Raw genomic sequence first — 23,704 nt, forward strand, 5'->3', positions numbered from 1 at the left:
AAGCCTTGGTGACATTGCTATCGGCACGCGGCACAGGAAGACGTCCACTGCCACTTAGTAGATGGACAAAGCGCCTTGTTCGTTACAATTTTACAGTCGAGTACTGCCGGAGTGCCGACAACAAAATAGCAGATGCGCTGTCGCGATTGCCTCTGTCACACGATGCCCAGACTGAAGAGCTTAATCAGAAATTTGACTTTGTTGGCCAAATCGAAACGTCTGTAGCGAAGACAGACCTTCAATTAGCATCACGGAATGATCGATCTTGAAACAAGTCATGGAGTTCGTGATGGAAGTATGGCCGTTAAAGCAAGACTTGAGGCCGAGTCATCAGCCATGTTTTCGAGACCTCCTAATACGTGGAGATCGCATAGTGGTACCACCAGCGTTCACGGGACATCTCATACAGCTAGCAGATGAATCGCACCCAGGCGTCGTGCGCACCAAGCAGCGTTTAAGGGAGATATACTGGTGGCCACAGATGGATAAACAAGTTGAGAATGCTGTCAAGTCGTGTAATATTTGTCAAGACGCCGATAAAAGTGCGAAGATGGCTGATACGCCACTGCAACCCATTCCGTTTCCGAGCAGGCCATGGGAGAAGGTAGCCGTGGACATAATGGGCCCTTTTGAAAAAGCTCCTCCTGACTGCAGGTACGCCATCGTGATGGTGGACTATTTTTCTAAATGGCCAGAGGCCAAGTTCTGCGCGAATGTGACAGCATCAACAATTTTGGACTTCCTGAGATCAGTGTTTGCACGAGAAGGCTATCCGGACAACCTAGTGTCCGATCACGGATCCCAATTCATTTCACATCACTTTGAACAGTTCCTCAGGGATAGAGGCATTCAACATTCATTTTCATCTCTGTATTATCCACGAGCAAACAGGCTTGTTGAAAGGTTTAATAGAGTTCTGAAAAACTATTTTCAAGCCACGTTCTTGGAAGGAAGACCACTGCGACAAACCGTCACCGAGTACCTGGGACTGTACAGATGCACCCCACATGCAACTACCGGAAAATCACCTGCCGAACTTTTACATGGCAGGAAACCACGGACACGACTGGAAATCGTAGGGATACCGTCATCTTTACTTGAGGATGATCCTGCTGCAGCAATGACCAATCTACGTGAACGCGTGCGCAGGCATCAGCAACAGAGCAAGACCTACACGGACCAGAAACGTAGTGCCAAAGCGCCAAAATATAAAGTAGGAGATTACGTTCGGGTACGCAAACCAGGATTCACTTCAAAAGGAATGCCGTCATTCTCCAAGCCACTCAAAATCATCCGACAAAAAGGGAGGTACTCGTTCCAACTAGCCGACGACAACACATGGAACGCATCAAAGTTCGCACCAGCGGGTCTTCAACCAGCAAGCAGCAACCCCACACCTTCCACTGAATCCTTCAGGTTGAATTATCCCACCTACATTACTACGGGTATGGATGCCTCCGCTGTCCCTGTATCCCAGTCACAACACGAGGCCAATCAAGAAGCGGCACCACAAGCTTACCCCCCTGCTACTGGCATCGGTGCGGCAACTGGTGTGCCAGGAGCAGGATCACGTTTGCCTTCGAACAAAGGTGCAGGACAGCAGACACGTCTGCTGCCTCCGAGACATAGGCGTCCTCCCAAAAGATACGGGGACCCCGTCGGTCATTAACATCCACGTTTAATTGTCGCGTTTCAGTATACGTGTGCGTTGGGTATTTCACAAGGACTTTCTGTAGGGGGGGAGAATATGTTGTGTTCTTACGACCATATCGGCATGAGCATGCGGACCAGATGGTCGGCACGATGGTTATCGAAAAATAAAGAGAAAGAAGTTGATCTCCTCATGGGCGGTCGCGTCATGCAGGCTCCATGGAAGTTGGATTCGTTCGTCCAAAAGGTAGTTATTTTCTTCCGACCGACACCACAAGACCCCCTCTGTGACCTTCCATACTTTCGCCTCATCTGTTACCTTTCTTCCAGAGGATGATTGTATTTTTTAATCCTTTTGCCTCCTATTTTCTTCCTCGTTTTCTCAGGAGTCATGTGTATATTTATGTAACTTGCCATGTGAAAATTAAACTTTTCCTGGTTTAGGTCGTGTGTTTGTTCTGTCGATAGTTGTTGCCCACATTCAGGCGTTCCATATCATGGAGCTATCATGGCCTGCCTCAATGTCATATACTGAGTTATAGAAATAAACAAAACAATTCTATAGGTTCGAGAAATTACAGCGTCGCTTGCAGCGTGCTGTTCACTCAGAGGAGCGACATCGCAATTGTCAAGACGCGAGGGCCCGTCGACGAGGAAGAGAAGCGACAGAACGCTTATGTAGCGTAAATAAATAATTGCACATCTCCAATTTACAATATAGCGAGAAGTCTTCTCGGCGGTCGAAAAGAGTGGCGAATGAGCTAGCGTCGTACAAGTGGCGCCGCTTTATACAACGCTCTTTTGTACGTCACGTTGAAAAACATTTCCGTTACGAGCGTAACAAGGTAAATATGGTGCACGTGGCGTCAAAATTCAACAACAACAAATTTATTTTCGGATGAAGAAGAAGAAGAAGAAATGAGGCGAAGCTAAATCGTTCATTCAGAGAACTAGGAAGGGTGTTGCCTCAGGACAGAAGCCGCCGATATTCCGCACAGAGACTGTTCTTCTTCTGGGCACCGTCCTCATCATTGGCATGGTATTTAAAGGGTTAGGTGTGACGTGTTTAAAGGTTCATGCGAATTGTGGGTCAACAGCCCGGAGGGAAGAAAGGTTCCGTACGAGCTTCTACGGCCGGAGTGAATGGCTGCTTTGTTAGAGTGTGGAGGGGATTATGTGAACGTTGTGATCTAGGCTACAGACCGGTTACAGCAAAATGGAACGTTCACGAACACGTGGACGAAACGGGACAACAGGCAAGAATTGGCAAGCATAGCGAAAGATAAGGAGGTTAGTGGTTACGTGGGGAAAATTCCAGAACGAGCAAAGTTTTTTTTTTTTTTTTTTTTTGTAATACAAAGTTGTGGCGTGCAATAAAGAAAGTAGAAAGCAGAGGCCATGCGGAACATAACAGATGATAATGGAGGTAGAAGGGAAAAGCATATTTTATTTATGAAGTGTTTCAAGGGTGCCTTGTGATTTGTTGATACCGGACGGGTGAAGAGCGTTGAGCTTGTATATGAGATAAGACTCCCTATCACGTCTGTCACGTGTGGATCTAAACCCGGTTTCTAGAATATATAGTTTAATGTTGTCACAATTGTGACCAGGAACGTTAAAGTGTTCGGCGACTGCTTTGGGGAGTTTGTTGGAGGTGTCGGTTCTGTGTCCGGTTAGGCGGTTGTTCATTTGTTGGCCTGTTTCACCAATGTATTGCATAGAGCAGTCGCCGCACTCAATGCGGTATATGACATTGGAGCTTGTGCATGTGAATGCGTGGTTAACGGGGTGGGTGTACTTGCTCGCAGTGCTTTTGATGGAGTTAGCGTGTTGAACGTGCTTGCATGTTTTGCAGCGCGGGAGGTTGCAGGGTCGTGTTCCCGTGTACGGGGTGCTCGTTTTGCTGATTTTGGCATTGACCAAGGAGTCTGCCAGGTTTTTTGTGCGTCGGTATGTCACCTCTATGGGATTTGTGAATATATTGCTAAGTCGGTCACTGCTTTGGAGGAGGGGCTCGTGCTTCTGTAGAATGGCTTTCATGTTTGGAAGTGCGTTGGAATATCTTGTGATGAAGCTTATTTGGCACGCGTCAGGATTTTTTCGGTTTTCCAGAACCTCGTCTCGATCGAGTGTGAGTGCCTTGCGACGGAATTCGGTTAAGAGGGAGTCTGGATAGTCCCTTTGGGCAAGTGTACTGCAGAGTTCGTCAAGCTTCTCAGCGTAATCTGTGTCGTTTGAACAAATTCTGCGTTGTCTTACACTCTGCCCATTAGGAATTCCAACCTCACAGTGACGCGGGTGGTGACTCTTGAATGAAGGTATTGTTGTTTGTCAGTTGGCTTTTTGTACAGGGTTGTGATGAGGTTGCCGTTGTCTAGTGATATTGTGGTGTCGAGGAAGTTAATCAAGTGAGTTGACTGTTGTGATGTGAACTTTATGTTGTTATGCGCGGTGTTCAGTAGATCTATGAACTTTTGAAATTCATGTTCCCCGTGTTCCCATATTATCAGTATATCATCGATGTATCTAAGGTACACCATGGGTTTTAATGAGAGGGCGCGGAGAACTTTGTTTTCTATGAACCCCATGAAGATATTTGCGTATGTAGATGCAACAGGTGTGCCCATACTTGTACCGTGTACTTGTAGGTAGTACTCGCCACTAAACTCGAAGTAGTTCAGTTTAAGGACCAAGTCCATTAGAGCGAGTATGGTTTCCGTGTCTTTTCTGGTGTTTGTTGTGGAAAGGGTATTGCAGAGGGCTGTGATTCCGTCGTTGTGTGGGATGTTAGTATACAGTGATGTCACATCCAGCGTGGCTAGTATTGTGTCCCTACCAAATGTACGAGTGTTGTTTATATCTCTGATTATTATGAGGAGGTGGGGTGTATCTTGTACATGCGATGGCAGTGTTGTCGGAATATGCTTTATTCCGACAACACTGCCATCGCATGTACAAGACACACCCCACGAGAATCACGTTCTGATCAATCTCTGAATAATCAGAGATATAAACAACACTCTACATTTGGTAGGGACACAATACTAGCCACGCTGGATGTGACATCACTGTATACTAACATCCCACACGACGGAATCACAGCCCTCTGCAATACCCTTTCTACAACAAACACCAGAAAAGACACGGAAACCATACTCGCTCTAATGGACTTGGTCCTTAAACTGAACTACTTCGAGTTCAATGGCGAATACTACCTACAAGTACACGTTACAAGTATGGGCACACCTGTTGCACCCACATACGCAAATATTTTCATGGGGTTCTTAGAAAACAAAGTTCTCCGCGCACTCTCATTAAAACCCACGGTGTACCTCCGATACATCGATGATATACTGATAATATGGAAACCCGGGGAACATGAATTTCAAAAGTTCATAGATCTACTGAACACCGCGCATAGCAACATAAAGTTCACATCACAACAGTCAACTCACTTAATTAACTTCCTCGACACCACAATATCACTAGACAACGGCAACCTCATCACAACCCTGTACAAAAAGCCAACTGACAAACAACAATACCTTCACTTCAAGAGTCACCACCCGCGTCACTGTCAGGTTGGAATTCCTAATGGGCAGAGTGTAAGACTACGCAGAATTTGTTCAAACGACACAGATTACGCTGAGAAGCTTGACGAACTCTGCAGTACACTTGCCCAAAGGGACTATCCAGACTCTCTCCTAACCGAATTCCCTCGCAATGCACTCACACTCGATCGAGACGAGGTTCTGGAAAACCGAAAAAATCCTGACGCGTGCCAAATAAGCTTCATCACAAGATATTCCAACGCACTTCCAAACATGAAAGCCATTCTACAGAAGCACTTGCCCCTCCTCCAAAGCAGTGACCGACTTAGCAATATATTCACAAATCCCATACAGGTGACATACCGACGCGCTAAAAACCTGGCAGACCCCTTGGTCAATGCCAAAATCAGCAAAACGAGCACCCCGTACACGGGAACACGACCCTGCAACCTCCCGCGCTGCAAAACATGCAAGTACGTTCAACACGCTAACTCCATCAAAAGCACTGCGAGCAATTACACCCACCCCGTTAACCACGCATTCACATGCACAAGCTCCAATGTCATATACTGCATTGAATGCGGCGACTGCTCTATGCAATACATTGGTGAAACCGGCCAACAAATGAACAACCGCCTTACCGGAGACAGAACCGACACGTCCAACAAACTCCACAAAGCAGTCGCCGAACACTTTAACGTTCCTGGTCACAATTTTGACAACTTTAAACTATATATTCCAGAAACCGGGTTTAGATCCACACGTGACAGACGTGATAGGGAGTCTTATCTCATATACAAGTTCAACGCTCTTCATCCGTCCGGTACCAACAAATCACAAGGCACCCTAGAAACACTTCACAAATAAAATATGCTTTTCCCTTCTACCTCCATTATCATCTGTTATGTTCTGCATGGCCACTGCTTTCTACTTTCTTTATTGCATGCCACAACTTTGTATTACAAAAAAAAACTTTGCTTGTTCTGGAATTTTCCCCACGTAACCACCAACCTCCTTACCTTTCGCTCTGCTTGCCAATTCTTGCCCGTTTCGTCCACGTGTTCCTGAACCTTCCATTTTTCTGTAACCGGTCTGTAGCCTAGATCACAACGTTCACATAATCCCCTCCACACTCTAACAAACCAGCCATTCACTCCGGCCGTAGAAGCCCGTATGGAACCTTTCTTCCCTCCGGGCTGTTGACCCACAATTCGCATGAACCTTTAAACACGTCACACCTAACCCTTTAAATACCATGCCAATGATGAGGACGGTGGCCAGAAGAAGAACAGTCTCTGTTCGAAATATCGGTGGCTTCTGTCCTGAGGCAACTCCCTTCCTACATCTCTACCGGTTCGCTAGATTTCTCCCCATCTAGGTCAGAGAACTGTTGCTTGTTGACGGATCCCTTTCCGACTGCATACCCGAAGTGTATTTCCGTCTGCAGATTTTCACTTGGAACATGCATCACACCGGGATAATTATGCAAAAGCTGGGGCTGCATGGCACCATCTATAATCACCACAGTGGGAAGCTTCTCGAGAGTGTCAACACACTTCTTAACATTTTTCACGCTGTGCTTGGACCAGTCGGACACAGCATTCTTGATGCGACGAAGCACCTCTGTGCCCGAAGCCTGCAGTTCAAAGAAATGCAAGAAATTAAGATGCATATCGGCATACTGGTTTTGGATTGGCACTTCTAACAATATGCGTGTGAAAGCACGTACGGAGGCTGTATTTTAAGCTACAGAACTTTACTGCTATGGTAAAATTTACTCGTATTTAGGACGCATTCGTGTAGGTGACGGTATTTTCATACCACCAGGACACCAAAACTATCGGCGAACCTGAAACTGGTTGCACTTGTTGAATGTACCTTGGTTCAATGCAGGTGTGAAATATAGATAACTTCACTATTAGCCCGGTTCAACTTATGCGTCGTTTGTACATGTCAAAAAAGCAAACATGCCCCATCCACCACACCAGGGGAGCTATTCTCGTCAAAGTAAGCTACCTGCTTACTTTACACGTCACGAGCTGTTGGGCTGAGCCACGGCGACAAGCTCCGCCTGAACGATCCGCCCATTTCTAGGGACATTTATCCCCAGCGCATACATAGCGTGTAGAGCATCACAGCTTAGACCTACAGTGGCGCTGTGTACCGGATTTAAATAGGTTGTATGGGAAAAAAGAGAAACAATAGTACATCGGTTTAAACGTGCAGGAATAATTATGACGTCCTGATATTGTAGTTGCTATGGAATATCTCTCATGAACGGAGCTCTGGCAGTTTTGACGTGACATGTTTGACGGCGGGCTGCCGCCGCCGCTGTCTTTTTTACAGTCAAAAAGTGGCGCCACACCCAATACCGTGCTTCTATGAAGAACAATGCTCGTTGAAGTTGTCCCCTCGCTGTCCCTAGATTTTCCTTAGCTCACGGGATCATGTTAAGAGGTACGTCATTTTGACGTAGGCAGTGACGTAGTATCTTACTTTTTGCGCTGAAAAGTAAGCACCGAAAAGAGGGTGATTACTTTGAACGGGGACGGCGGTAACGATGAGAATGGCGTACATGCCTCGGACTATGACCTTTATTTGACTCCAAATACGTTTCCACGACGGCGGAAATGGCGCACAGTGCATAAATATTTGCATTTCGTTGGAAGAATAATGATCGGACGATCCATGCTCATTGCCGTGGTTCGTGCTTCACCACAATGCACCGCTCTCCGATACAGAGTCGTTCGTCATACCGACGATTGAAGCGATGACGTCTATCATTAAACTAGTAAAAGTCTGTCCCTTACACAGACATAATTAATGTAGTGGTCGTTTCGTGCTACTTTCTCACACGACTCATTACATGAGGGAGGGGGGGGATGTTGTCGGGGTTGTGAACAATGAAAGATACGAATGCAAGGCAAAGACAACGAAATCAGTGTCAGTTAATAATTAATAACAAATGGCGCCGCAGAGGCGTTGCGCGTAAACAAGAAATGACATAAGAAACTGTAGGGGGATAGTAATCTTTTCGCGCCACTCCGCAGGTTCAAAATCTTGGGCACGCACGAGCGCCACCCCAATGTTTACTTGTTCGCTATCTCGCTCAAAACGCGATCGCTACACAAGATTGTTTTCCTATTTTTACACCGTGGAAGTTTTTTAGATATTACTATCAAGCAAGTGAACTTGTCGTGACCACTTTTCTCCGCATTCCTCCAACCTTCTCTTTCAAGTTGTAGTCTTCCGTTTCCGGGGAGACAATCTAAGGGCGGGAAGGACGGTATCATGATGATCGTATCGTGAAAACACAGACACAGCAGCAAGGCTGGACGATCAAATGCTCGACTATTGGCTAACGGCGCGTGAAAACCATTCCCAATGACATTCCCATTGTTCACGCCTTCTTTATTCGGCGACCAATAACCTCCTTGCAAAGAAAGTAAGCAGGTAGCTTACTTTGACGAGAATAGCTCCCCAGGGACTATCGACGCAGTCCCGGAGTGAGGCCTCTGGTTGAGAAGCTCCGGTCCACATCCAGCCCTTATAGGACGTGATGCAGAACTGGTACACAGAAAATATACGTATATTGAACAACGGCCATAGGGAACACATTTCAAATGGCACATCGCATGTAACTTACACAGTAGTGTAGTGCTGGAAAACTTTGTCCGGGATAATGGAGCCCCGTGGCATCCAGGTGGAGGTCACCGAAACCGACGAATGCACTTCGCAATCGGCATTATTCAGAGTGCTACATTAGGTGTCTTTTGATTATCGCGAGCATCTCACTGCGAAAAATATGGCGAGCACCGTTGGGCAATGTCCAGGACAAATTTACCCAGCTGTTTACGTCCGACATCAGTACTGCCTTTCTGCGTCCCTGTCGATAAGCCCAAAGAGTTAATGTAAGAGAACCCTATAGAGAACGGTCTTGGGCGCGCCGGCAGTGGGATCCCCGTGAGAGCTCTGCACTGGCCGACTTTTCCTGTCCAGCCGACCCGGCCCGGACCTCCTCTCTTTATGCGTCCCGGCTCGGCCCGGTAACTCAGTGAATAGAGCCCGATCTAGCATTTCCAGCCGTCACTTGCACGTTTCTAGCGCTTATCAAACAAATTTATGAGTAAGTTTATAAGATAAGACAAGACCACAAACATAGAGGAACTGGAGGTTTAACACCACAACAGCACCAGACCAAATTAAACCCAGAACGCACGTTAGCAAGGGCAAGCGCGTTATCGATACACTACAAGCTTTTGTGGATATAATGTTTGTTGTCAACAGACTGCTTTTTTCCCAATACCTAACCCTCCCACCAAGCTTTGCGAACGTGATTGTGAAATATGTAAGCATGCAGGAGCAGTGTGAAGTGGCTTTCATAAGGTTCTAGAGGATCAACGCATACGCATAATACAGCTTTCTTTTGCTAGTTTTTGCAAATATATATGAACAGGAAAGTAGTATAGAGCCGTTACGCACAACGACATCCTTTTTCTAATCCAGTTCTAAGAATTTCTAATCCACCACCCATTTCTAATCCAGGTCAAGCCAGGTCTAATCCAGGCTCCATCACTTCATGGTGATCCATCCTATTTCTATGTGATTGGCTACCCTTCATTGCCACATTTGCTCACTCGCTCATAGACACCAAAATTATCTATTCTATTCCCCAAGTGGCATTTGTCGACCACTGATAACTGGCCAATGATAGGTCTTTCGTCGGCATCCGATGTAGTCGGCCAGTGGTATTTGGGCCATTGCTGCGCCAATGTCTTTCTTAAACTTGGTTGGCAGGAGCCGTCGGGCCGACATCGAGTCTCGACAGTTGTCCAGCGTTATATGGAAGGATCGGCACAACAAATAGGGCCGTTCTCGGCCCACCATGCATGCCCGACCATGCATGCCAAAGTGAAAAAGAAAAAAGAGAAGAGAACATATACGCATGGTATTCGTATATTTCAACTAGTTCATTCAATGCATCTTTGCTGCCGCGTTGTATGTCACGAATTTGTTGTTTAGTCAGGATGTATAAATTTTGTTGTGAGAAGGGTCGTAAAATTAAACAACAAATAATAAAATTTGCAAACACAGTGAGCCCTGACGTTATTGCGTCAAAAAACATCAAACATCAAACACAGTGAGCCAGTTTTGGAATGACCCGTATGCCGTATGTACGTAACCGCTGTTCGCGGAACATATTCGACAATGCTGCAAGCCACCATGTGCACATTTCGTTGCGCGAACGTTGCCGTGGTTGTGTGGTTGTTTCCGTTAAGCGTAACTTCAAATAGATGTGGTGAGTCTGGTCATCCGCATTTTATTTGCTATAGTTTCATTTCCAAGAAGTGTCTTAGCTGTGTTAAAGCTGAACTTCAGTTCTGTGTAGTAACTCATCTAGTTCCTTGTCGTACGGAGAGTGGAAAGCGATGCCATCGAATGGCAAAATGGGCGGGAAGAGGAAGAAAAGCTCGTTTAAGCGGAAATACAAAATTGTGGTGCATATGTAGATGTTACCCTGATTCCTTTAAATCGTTTGAAACATTTGTCAATGTTTTATATAAATTAGGTTTAGTTGAGTTAGTGCAATAACAATCAAGCTCGTACTAACTTCACGTATTCATATTGTTGGGAGTACTCTTACAGATGTGAAGCAGTCTCATCATTGGGCACTGCTAATGCAGTGGAAAAGCACTTGAACACTTGTTTCTGATTCGATTATGAGCAGTATATTTCGCACAGTTGTGGCGCCGGCGGGAATGCAGTTTGCAGTTACTTTCTCCTTGAAGTGCTTTTTCAGCATTTGTCCAAATCTTATGTTAGCGAATGGGCACGTCTTCTTTGTACATCGCTACGTCTAACGGAGCGGTCTTCCGTGTCTTACTCTCAGGCTTCGCCTGTTATAACCTGTACTAACGTGAGCAGAGCACCTGAGCAAAACGGGTTTAGTGAGATGCGTTGAACACAACAACTTTTCAATGTCCCAGTTACTGTGATAAGTGCACGAAGGTGCGTTGTAAACGAATGATACTTTGCTTTCCTCCACAGGTGACAGGTAATGTGTGACACTGTTCTGAACATTATTTTCTACATGGTGGATGCGGCAAAAAAAAAGAAAAAAGACAGTACCATTTTCCTGCCTTAAGCAGTTTGTTGTTTAGCGTGATCCGTGCTAAGTAACCGTTTGTGAAGTAGGCTGTGCACAGCTTGTGGTACATCATGGCACTGCACAGAGAAGGTGAATATAATGGAGAAATTCCTTCTTGCACAACGACGCCGGGGGGGGGGGGGGGGGAGAGGCACTCCTGGATCACTTGGTGTGGAATCCCCAAAGTACCTCAATACAGTAGTGACATGTTTCAATGTTTCAAATCAGTTACGTTTTGTTTACCGTACAGAGAGTACTGGCAACTCCAGTTATTCGTATCGTGGCAAGATATCTATTGGACCTGAAGCAGCATGTCCACTGAGCATTGCTAATGTAATGGACGTAACCTGTACTGTACTTCAACAGTTCCTCATTCAATCATGACGAGTATATTTGCCAGTTATGGCACCACACCAGCAGTAATTCAGTATGCAGCTCTAATAAAAGTGTTTCTAACAAATATACTTTTCCTCTTATAGGCTTCGAAAAAAAGGTGTTTGAGAATCAGATGCGCTTGCTGAGTGAACTGAGGAGCTTGAGAGCACTTTTAACATCGACAAACTCTGTTCAACAAATCAGGATTCCAGACGATTGCCCGTCACTACCAGCAGCATCAGTGGAGGAGGCGTTCATGTTTGAGAACTACATATCTGTGGGAGACAGTTTCGAAAAGATGGTAAGGATTGTATTATACTGGTGATCACTCAGCCTAACCTGTTCAATGCTACTTTACACACACGCACAGGTCTTGTACTTATCAAGGTTCGGGGGCACAGACATTCAAGACACTGTACGCACTATCCTGAGGCAGCTCCTGGCAAAGAATCCTGCGCTAAAATTGAGCTGGAAGGGTTCACGTGTCCTGAAAGAAGCTTTTCAGAAGTTGGAGAACACTGTCAATCTAATCATGAGTATGGGCTTTTATTATATTGTACAATATTTTTTACCAGTTTCTCCAGTTCTGCTAATTTATCAGTGAGCAGCAATGCACCTCCTGAGCTGTTGGAGTTTGGAGTTGGAGCTTGGAGTAGAGTGGTCAGAGTTTTTGGTCAGTGTGCATGTGCAACAAGTTGCAGTGATATGTCGTAAGGCTCACCATCCGTAGTTTCAGCACCTGCTAATTTTTAACTATGTAGGTTATCCCACATGAGACACGACAACTCGGGGAAAGGAGCCAGTACGTGTATCCCAGACACGCATGCACCTAAGCTTTGCATCTTGTGAAGGACCAACTTGTACATTTCCTTTTAAATTTGCAGGTTGCGTCAAGAATACCTGTGGCAGTGCTACCCTGAAAGACATCAGTGCCGTAATAAAAAAGTGGTTGGTAGGCGCTCCAGACAGAGAAAGCGGCAGAAACCACCGACGTGTGGCCACAGGATCGTCTTCACACCGATCGGAAAATGATCAAAACGACAGTGACTCATGAAGGAATGCTCCTCAGACAGTGACAGCAGCAAAGGGGCAGCTGAACCTGTCATTTTGTGATACATAACAGTTCTGTGCTATGGGGATGTGACTACTATCAGTGTTATGTCGCTGTACAACACTGTGATGCTTTGTTGTGCTCTGCAGTGATGTAAGCACTGCAACAGCTAATTATCTAGGAATTTGTATGAGGACTAGTCTGAATGAAAATTGGCATGGGCATGTACCTGGAAGAGGAGCTGTAATTGAACAATTGCATTTGAATAACTTGCAACATATTTTGTCAGGTGGGAGCTCTTAACATGTTGGCAGAATAATTTTGGGTGTGCATTTCCCTCGGACTTCTCTCAAATTAAAAGCGATGAAACCTCAGTCCAAGGGACATGAAAGGACAAGACAAATACGAAATGAACAACATTTGTGTTCATCCCATCCTTTCGTGTCCTCTGCACTGGGGTTTCATCGCTTTTCAAATGCACTACCAAACAACCCAGTTTTTAAACTTTTTAACGTATTCTCTTGACGGCATTTATGAGGATTTAAGAGAATAGGTTAAAAAGTTTAAAAACCAGGCTGTTTGGTAGTGCATTTGGAAAGCGATGAAACCCAAGCGCAGGGGACACGAAAGGGTGGGACGAACACAAAATGTTGTTCATTTCGTATTTGCCTCGTCTTTTCATGTCCCTTGGACTGAGGTTTCATCGCTTTTAATTTGAGAGGTCCGAGGGAAATGCAAGTGAGTTCTATGCCAGTTTGCATTGTGAGCAGTTGTACATGCAATGCTGATAAGTTACTTGAAGGTGTTGATTACTTGATATGTTCGAAAATGTTCAATTAGGAACACTTACCCTACTTGTGAGGAACTTTTCTTGCTGAGGACCTATCTACGGGGTGTCCCAGAAGACGTGTCATCGAATTATAACTAAACCAACAAAGTAGACCACCTAGAATCATGGTCAATGGCATTACTTCATACTAGGCTTTTGCCACCTCCTGATGTGAATATCATGTAACATAAGTATGTGAATTTTTGCAAATTGGACTCTGAAGTTTGCCAGGTAAACGTCACTTTTGTTATCCCACCAATATTAAGAGCGTGCCGAATTTACTGACATTAATGGTAATTGACAGATATATTGTGGAGCTATCCCATTAAAAAAAGCCTAACATCATGCTCCACGGTGCTCCCAGAGGATTGCATGCAACAGATTTTTCAGCGCAATCATTGTCAGTCCGAAGAAAGGAGGTTGGCAACCCAGCTCACACCGGCATCGTTGCGCGTTGTGCTTGGCAGCTGAGACAAGTGTTGTCTGGCTATCTTTTCCAAAAGAATAGTCCGGTCAGTTATCATGAATTTGAGTAAATTCGGCATGTTCTTCACATTGGCGGGTGTAAAAGGTGGACCTTCACTTGGCAAATTTCAGAATTCATTTCACAAAGAAGTATATAACTGAAGTTGGGTTATATGACATTGATGTCAGGAGGTGGCAGAAGCCAAGTAGGAACAAATGCCGTAGACCCGTTCAGTTCAATGACACGTTTTCTGGGGCACCATATATGTGCTTGTCAACTTTTTTCATACTTCTATTTTTGTGGCTATTTGTATTTACAAAGTATACCCATGACAGCAACTTATTTTGTTATGTGAGGTGCCTGCAACAAAAGCTCTTTATATATATGGCTAATACATTTCCATGGTCTCAAGAGCACAGCTATGGTGCCAACGTTTAATATATCTTTGAGAAATGCTGACCACCCCATAACATCTCTATGCTACTAGTCCATCAGATGACTGTGATATCTCTTATTTCAGTGTGCTGTGTTGAGAGCTTTACCACAGTGCAATTTGTGCCGACGTCCAGTTGTGTTATTAGAAATACTGGCCACCTCATACATGTCTATTACTAGTCCATCAAATGACTGTTTTATTTTAGTGTGAATTGAGTGCATTGCTGGGGTGCAGTTAGTGCCGTGGTGCAAGTTACTTAAGAGAAATGCTGACCACCTCATAACGTGTCTATGCCGCTAGTCCATATAAGATTACTGTGACATCTCCTTTGCTATATTTTACTGTGTATTGAGTACATTGCTAGGGTGCAGTCAGTGCCGATATTCAATTTCCTGGTGAGAAGTGCTGACAACGTTATAGCTTGTATATGCTACTCGTTCGTCACATGACTGTGATATGTTTCATACATGTATGTTTTCAGTGCATTTGTTGCCAACCTTCAGTTTATTTTTGATAAATGCAGGCTACCTCATCACATATTTGTGCTACCAGACTGGACAACGTCATAGCTTGTCTATACTACTAGTCCATCACATGACTGTGATATGTTTCATCCCTGTATGTTTTCAGTGCATCACTGGGGAGCAGTTGTTGCCAACGTTGTTTATTTTGAATAAATTCAGGCTACCTCATCACATATTTGTGCTACAAGACTATTAGATGGCTATGGTTCCTACTGTACCTGTGTGGTTAATTCACTCAAATTTCTGGAAACTGCTGTGAGCAATCTGCGTGATATGTCGTAGTGTCAGCAAGTACTTCATGAACATGAATAAAGTAGACCTTTATAGGCATAACAAGCCACCTTCCTTCCTGTGACCACTACCGCTCATCAGGACCATTATTCTTGCATACTGCTCAGAATGGCCAACTGCAAACACGTACATGCATTAGCAGACAAAAAAAGAAAAATCGATGCCATGGCGGACACCCAAAGCATGCTTAGTACCTGATCGGGTCAACCAGTTTTTTAAAACTGGCCCATTCACGAAATTCGCTTATGCGCCATTGCACAGCCGACCATAGCCCGACTTTTAACGAACCTTGGTTGGAGGTTGGCCCTATGTTTTTTAGGTCGGCCGTATACAATGGCGCGACATCGGGTGAACGAAGTTGGGCCGGGTAAGGCCATTGTCAATCGCCAGGCTTGGCCCAACCATTTTCGTGTAGGTTGGGCCAGCTATTTTTAGGTCGGAAGCTGACGTTGGCCCGATTTCACACCGACGTTGTTTTCCCCCTTGGGTTCTAAGTCCTCTGGGTGGTTGGTCACAGCTTCACCCCTTCATCCATCTAATTTCTATGTGATTGGCTACCATTAATTGCCACAACGTCTGCTCACTCGCTCGTAGACACCAAAATGATCTTTCTATTCAATTCTAAGTCGGCTCATAGGCTTCCAAATCGCTCACCTGTCTATTGGTTCGGGGGTGGTCACTTCCATTCATTTCTAAAACCTAGTGATTGGTCTATTGGCTGCCTCTCATACATGCTCGATAGACTCATTTGTCATTTCCACTCTCTAGTTACTCGGTCACACTCTTTCAACTGCATATTGCTTCATAATTTCAACCGCAGCATAGACAAGCGCTCATTGATCAATTCCATTCATTTCTGGGCCAGCTCACAGGCCACCCAAATTACATATTGGCTTGGGATGCTTTCTAGTTAAGCCAGGACAACGCTTCGGAACAGTAGGGACGTAGAAAAACACGGGAAATAGTTTTCAATGTTTATTGAGTACATCATGGCAGTCTGAGGGAGATTGTGGTTCTCTCTGGGGCACTTCCAGGCACACTGGACATTTCCGTTAACATCCATGACGTTTTTCGCATAAGTACCATGTGGATCACCCAGGCGTTCGTCCTTCTCCATCCACGGCTCAGTCACAGACCGCACGCGAGAACAGCATGTCACAGAAGTATCAGTTCTCTTCCTGCACATCTTCTGGAGCGAAAAATGAATGTTATGAGCTTCACTATTTACATCATCCATTTAAACTTACCATATTCACAGCTTCCGTAAGGGTAGGATTCGATGTCATTGCAGAGGTATCGCTTGTCGTCATATGCCATCAGACTTCTTTTGACATTTCTGATGGTGTACATGCACTGTTTCTTTCCAACTATTGACACTTGCTCATTCGATACGCTCGTGTGATTGAACAAGGTATCGTAGTATGTCTCATGGAGGAGGTGCTTGCGTACAATATTTTTCTTTACCCCTTTAGCTCTTGCAATTTGCTTTTCTCCAGCTAGTTTGATAGAGTACATTTTAGCTTTCAAGCATATTACTTCTTCGATAGGTACACTACCAGTTTCGCTTTTGAATGCCCCAAGTCTTCCACGATTCTTTTCACTGTACAGTGGATGATCCCGATCAAAGGAAGACAAATCTAAGTGGTCGTCGGCGATCGCTCGTAACTGATCTTCGTAGTCCTTGCAGAATAGACCAAGGATCAGAGAATCCGTGTCAAAGTAACAGGTAATCACCGGACAAGTGAGCTTGCTCAGCAAGGTTTCATAGTAGAATGAGTACATGGTTAATTTACTGAGTTCTAAAATCGTAAACCCAATCTGGAGCGGGAAATCGCATCGCACTTTTCTTTTGCGCATTTCGTACATGACACAATCCGGGGACAAAATTTCCATCCTCACGCATTCTGCCCGACTCCCGAGGCGACTCGCCGTCTCCTCATCGAAGGCTACTCGAATATCACGCATGTTAAATTTATTTAAAAGTGTTCTCCCAAAGACTGCATTATTTGAGAGTTTGTAGAAGTTTTTTTTCGAATGTCGTGCCCGAGGCAACACGTCTGGCAACATTGTCCTCGATGTAGGGATGCAGGAATGGCGCCTGGCGAAATTTTAGACTCTTGTGAATTTTTGTCACCCTCATGCCTAATCTACAATAGAGTGCGAGCAGCGCGTAATGAACAACGTACTCGACTTTGTCCTTGCACGTAAGCAACAGCTTTTTGCTGTTAGCAGGCTGATACATTAATTCTTCGAGAAGCCCTCGCTGGAATGGCCAGAGCCATTCCTTTGCGACTACTGTCTTCTCGGGAGCCAGGGGGAAGTACCTCGTTAGAGTGTGGATAGATTTTGGATACTCCTAGTCACATACGTACACGTACCCCACATCTGAATCCGTGGGGTGACGCATAAAATCCACGGAGCTAAAATCCTCGACCCATTCGAAATCACCGACGGGGAGGTGCTTTATCATACTAAATCCATAAAGATTGTTGCAATCCATGTATGATATGTACGCCTCCTCTTTATCGGGATCATAGCCACTACACAGAGGGTTGTTAGCCTGCAAATGACGCCTGCTCGCCTGACAGAGCCCACCTCTAACGCCTGATTCGATGGTTCTGTACATGTCCTCTTCGGTTATCAATTCCAATTTTGCGTGCGTGTAATTTAGGGCGCATTGCCACGAATAGGATGCCAGAGAAACACAATGAAGCAATTCCAATCTGCGCGCGCTGTAGCACAGACGTCGGAAGTGCTGCATCACGTCTGCATGTAATATGGCATCCGTTTTCAGGTACGATGCATTATAATCCCTCAAATTTGAGCACCCAAAATGTTCAAATATGAGCAATGCATACTGGTAGTCCTCCTCACTTATATACTCCCCCGTGAGATCGTTTCGAAAGAAGGATTTTTGTGGCAAGGTCAATTCATCGTAAACTGCGAAAGAACTGACATAGCTGTACGGGAATACACCTTTACGAAGTAAAATTTCGTAGTCCTTTCCAAATACCTGCTTCAAGCATTGGAATGCCTCGGCTCCCCCCATGGATTTGACGGTTTCCACGAGGTCCCCCAATGACGAATTTAGGTACTGCGTGGTATCTCTGAAGAGGAAGGTACCAATTTCGAACGAACGAATTTTTTCCATGGAGCTGGCCACAATGAAGGGAGGTCGCTTCCACCCGAGGACGTGAAATTTCTGTAACAGTCCAGCCAGATCATAAGACAAATTGTGGACCATGATCGGCAATTTTTCTCTGGTAGTGCACGCGACGTTACAGGGGTTGCACAGTGTCGCGATATAATTTGTCTCACCCGCAGTACAATGCTTCGAATGATCATGATGCCGGACTCGAGGTAGGTCTTTCGCGAATTCCCGTTTACAATATGCACAGTGGGTAGCAGCTTTGTGCTTGGCCTGTTGTTCATCGCTCAACACCATTGCAGCGGGGCAGGCGTTCAAGGCAATCATATCACGCATTTCCATGAGTGCCTTCACACACTGCTTTGCCGCATCTTCCCCATGGTGTGTTCTAATGCGCATCACCTTTGAGTCATGGGTACGCACGAGCACAGCACAGAAGCTAGAGGTAATGTGACGTTGCATGCCAACACCACTGGGTGCGAGTACGCTCTCAGTGTCCAACGCAACGACATAGTTGTACTGTTGCATGTACTGTATTTTAGTAAACTCTACAAAATTTTTTCCCGGCTCGCAAAATTCCAACAGAATTTCGTTTATGTCCGTGCAAAGGCGTCGATGTTTCGCCATGCTCTCTTCCTTCACGAAAGAGCGTGTGCAGCGTTCGCATACAAAATGGTTACTTCTTGTTGTCAACAAGCGTTCGAGCGACTTTATTAAAAAAAAATGCTCATCAACCTCCAAGAGATTAATTTTCTTTTCGAATTCCAGTTTTGCGGGTCGCGACACGTGCACTCCCTGATCGACACAGGCGTAAACATACACGGATATCTCGTTTTGGACTTCAAATTCATCCAGATCAGAGAATGAAACAGGGAAGCGGCTCGGCCACCAGTAATCTGCTGCATAATTTTCACATTTTTTCCACGAATTCCTTTCCTGTGGATGCAGGAGAGCGAGTGTATTGTATTTAAAACATTCACCCTCCCTGCGTGCTGGTAAATGGATATTCGTTAACACGTTCCTGCGTTTAGCCAAATTTGTGGGAAGTACCCCCTCGCATCCAAACTTTTTAGTTTTCACAGCGGAAATACACATTTGAACTTTTTGGACGTCGGTGGATACAAACCCACTACCCTCACGCTGGTAATTTTCAATGCGCCCGGTGGACTCCTGAATCACGTCCATCAAAGTATTTGCAATAGCTCCGTCGCTGTGGACTTCGCCAGCAAGCGCCATAAAATGAGCTATGTGTGCGGTTATATCCCCTCGATTTTTTTTTCATCATTAGAACGTCAGAACAAATGCAAAATCTAAAGGGTATTCTTTGCGCTCGCAAAATAGCAATTATATTGTGGAGGTGGTTCATCAAATATTGTCGCAAGTCCTCTACTCCCTGATCGTGAACAGATGCCAATAGCACAAACGCTTTGACGGTACCTCGAAGTGCGCTATCAGTTTGAAAGAAAGGCAGGAAGGAAATGTCCACATAGGGATGTGATCGCTCGACGTGAGCATGCAATCTGCCAGGTGAAAAGTCTGGAGAAGATGGTGTATTCTCTTCCAATGGCTCATCATCACCGATATCATGAGGATCAAAAAAGCAGAACACGCATCTAGGCACTGAAAAAAAAGAAGCAACACTAAGAAAACGTGCACCACAGAGCGTGGATGAAAAATACTTACTTTTGAAGCGAGCTCCGCACACTCCCGAAGCGATGCGAAGACTGCTGCCTCTTTACACATCCTCCCCACTTATATAGCGGCGACCTCGCTGCATGCCCCAACATGCACGGGTGCGAGGAGTCGTCATAGCCTAAAAATAACTTGCTCTGCATGTTCAAGGTCGCAGCTTGCCTTTGGCTTCACGTAATGCTCCGTCCGCCTACACCATTGCCGCACCTGAGCGCAAAGTTCGCTATCATCACGTGTCATTCCGATATGCAAGTTGCTTCCATGAGCATGCGCACAACCATCCCTTTTTGTTCACAGTGGCTGTGGAATTTCAATTATATTACTTAAATGAAACAAGTTGCAGTAAAATGCAGGTTCATCTCAGACAGGAATTTCTACCCTCAGCGTTAAACCCTCAGATACCATCATTTCTGCTCAAATAGCAAAATAGCTATGACTACAAAAATTAAACACATGCTAACAAACTACCATCAACTGACAAAACACCCATTTCTGCTGTCAGATAATTATTGCATAATGCTACATGCACAGCCGCATCGTCGTAAAGAAACCACAGGACAAGGGTACAAAAATTCACTTAAGCGATGAGGGAAAAGGCTTAAGACCTCAGGAATAATCGCAGAGTCACCACACATCGCTACGCGGCTAGCACAAGATAACAACAAGATACTAATGGCGGGTAAAATCATAACACTGCTAAACAAGGCCCAACACGCCATGATGGCGTCACAAACCGGGAAAAAAGCACACACGCGCGTGCACACAGCAGCTCAGGAATGCACAAGGAGAGGTGCTTTATTGGAATTTCTACTCCTAGCTCAGACTGCTCAAATGCCCATAACTGCACGATTAAGCACTGCTTACTTCATCGAGCACCCAACAAAATCTAACAAACAAACAAACAAAAACAAACAAACCCACTTTCCATGATAGAACACTATTCAGCTTTACCAAGTTATTTTCCTCTGCTTTAGCAGTGAAAGAAGAAAAGAGACATGAAAAATTACACGTACTTTTGCTTGAGTAGCTATAACTGCAAAAAAAAAGAAGAGAAAAGAAGAAAAAGCGAAGCAATGGCTAATAAACGGAGAAAAAGGCACTCATTTCTGCTATCAGATAATTATTGCATAATGCTACATACACAGTCGCGTTGTCCCTGTGTAAAGAAAGCACAGGACAAGGGTACACAAATCGAATTGGGAAAATCACTTCTACTCGCGCAGCATAATACGATATACGCTGATTTTTTTTTTTTTTTACGGGCGAAAATTGCAATAAGAAGCCACTGCTACGCAAGTGCAACAACCCTTATTTTTAAACCAACATTTCATGCAATATCACATAAATTTATCACTCGAGTCACACGAAAAGACGTACACAATGTACTTACTGGTTAAGTGGGGTCACAGTTGCACACACACACACACACACAACACAGACACAACGAGCGACAGTGAAAAATAAGAAATTACACGCACTTCTGCACGAATAGCAAAGTGTCCAGCATGACAAAACACAGTTTCTACCACCAGAAAATTATTAAACAGAATAATACAATATTCGCAAAAACTAAGCTTGTGTGGTTAAACACACAACCTGAGGAACACACCCATTCACATCTGCTTTCTGAATTTGTTATACAGGCGTGAGCGATTCGATAAGAATATAAAGCACGCTGCTTGGAGAAAGCATATTTCATGTGTAGCTCAATCTACTCTATTGAAAATGCGATAAACCTTATTTTTCAGACAAAAAAAATCACAGTCGGCATAATATACGGCAATATCGGCAATATCACTGAAGTCAAACACATTGAACTTACTTGTCAAGTGGGGTCCCAGTTGCACAAACGCGCACGCACACTCACACATTTTTAGTGCCTCACGAGTGATCAAACAGTGTGCCCGCACGGGGAAACGATAATGGATTGCGTCAAGCGTGTCCTAACTGCGTGAACGGGCCCGCATGCGGCTCGCGTGGGGACGCGGTTTTTATCGCACTGTTTTATCACTTTAACAGCAGCAGATCAGAAATTTTTAATTTTTGATGACTCGCACAAAGTAATGAGCTGCTGGAAACGACAAAAATAAATACAAAATTGCCTAGTATTCGTTGCTGTTGGTGTTTAACGCGGCGAGATTGAGTCTATTTGGTGTTTCTTATAAGAAAAATACGACGCGCAGCAGTTGCTTATTCTTGCGTGAAGTTTGCAATCAATGATGATGGAATGATATTTTATCTTATTTGAATCGTTAGTGACTCCCCTATTTAATGAATGGTAGTGTGGTTATGAACATATGAAAACTGGTTTGTTTAAAAATGATAAGAGCTACAGGGTGTAGCGAATGCAGTTCTCCTTTTACACTCTGTAATATTTCTTGTGAAATATTTATATGCAAGCAAACAAAAGTACAAAGAAATGAATCCTATTCTGTATTATAATTGCTGCACGCTGCCCTTGGATGTATAGGCAACATGCATTCCGAGATGCTGTGTTTGTTTTCGGCTTTGGGACGGTCGACTGGCGATATCGTATTACATCCGGCGGGAAGGCCTATTGTTTCGCATTGGCATATGCGTGTTCCCCGTTTTGACGATGGTTTGATAATTATTGACGTGAGGAATAATATGAATTTATGTGGCTGTGAATAGACCTTGGGTTTTTGCTCGTTGTGAGACACTAAAAATGTGTGAGTGTGCGTGCGCATTTGTGCAACTGGGACCCCACTTGACAAGTAAGTTCAATTTGTTTGACTTCAGTGATATTGCCGATATTGCCGTATATTATGCCGACTGAGATTTTTTTTGTTTGAAAAATAAGGTTTATCGCATTTTCAATAGAGTAGATTGAGCTACACATAAAATATGCTTTCTCCGAGCAGCGTGCTTTATATTCTTATCGAATCGCTCACGCCTGTATAACAAATTCAGAAAGCAGATGTGAATGGGTGTGTTCCTCAGGTTTTGTGTTTGCCACACAAGCTTAGTTTTTGCGAATATTGTATTATTCTGTTTAATAATTTTCTGGTGGTAGAAAATGTGTTTTGTTATGCTTGACACTTTGCTATTCGTGCAGAAGTGCGTGTAATTTCTTATTTTTCACTGTCGCTCGTTGTGTCTGTGTTGTGTGTGTGTGTGTGTGTGTGCAACTGTGACCCCACTTAACCAGTAAGTACATTGTGTACGCCTTTCCGTGTGACTCGAGTGATAAATTTATGTGGTATTGCATGAAATGTTAGTTTAAAAACAAGGGTTGTTGCACTTGCGTAGCAGTGGCTTCTTATTGCAATTTTCGCCCGTAAAAAAAAAAAAAAAAATCAGCGTATATCGTATTATGCTGCGCGAGTAGAAGTGATTTTCCCAATTCGATTTGTGTACCCTTGTCCTGTGCTTTCTTTACACAGGGACAACGCGACTGTGTGTGTAGCATTATGCAATAATTATCTGATAGCAGAAATGAGTGCCTTTTTCTCCGTTTATTAGCCATTGCTTCGCTTTTTCTTCTTCTCTCTTTTTTTTTTTGCAGTTATAGCTACTCAAGCA

General features: G+C 44.5%; 1 protein-coding gene across 1 annotated transcript; it reads left to right on the plus strand.

Moving 5' to 3' along the window:
* Window positions 1-277: 277 nt before the first annotated feature.
* LOC135382001 (uncharacterized protein K02A2.6-like) lies at window positions 278-1,669 on the plus strand. Its single transcript, XM_064612575.1, has one exon. The coding sequence runs from the start codon at window positions 278-280 to the stop codon at window positions 1,667-1,669; it is 1,392 nt and encodes a 463-aa protein (XP_064468645.1).
* Window positions 1,670-23,704: the final 22,035 nt, after the last annotated feature.

This window comes from Ornithodoros turicata, chromosome 1 (genome assembly GCF_037126465.1).
Source record: "Ornithodoros turicata isolate Travis chromosome 1, ASM3712646v1, whole genome shotgun sequence".
NCBI classification, from domain to species: Eukaryota; Metazoa; Arthropoda; class Arachnida; order Ixodida; family Argasidae; genus Ornithodoros; species Ornithodoros turicata.

Bases quoted from the DNA above. Each gene is read 5' to 3' on its own strand.
- LOC135382001 (XM_064612575.1), top strand. From the start codon at position 278: ATGGAGTTCGTGATGGAAGTATGGCCGTTAAAGCAAGACTTGAGGCCG.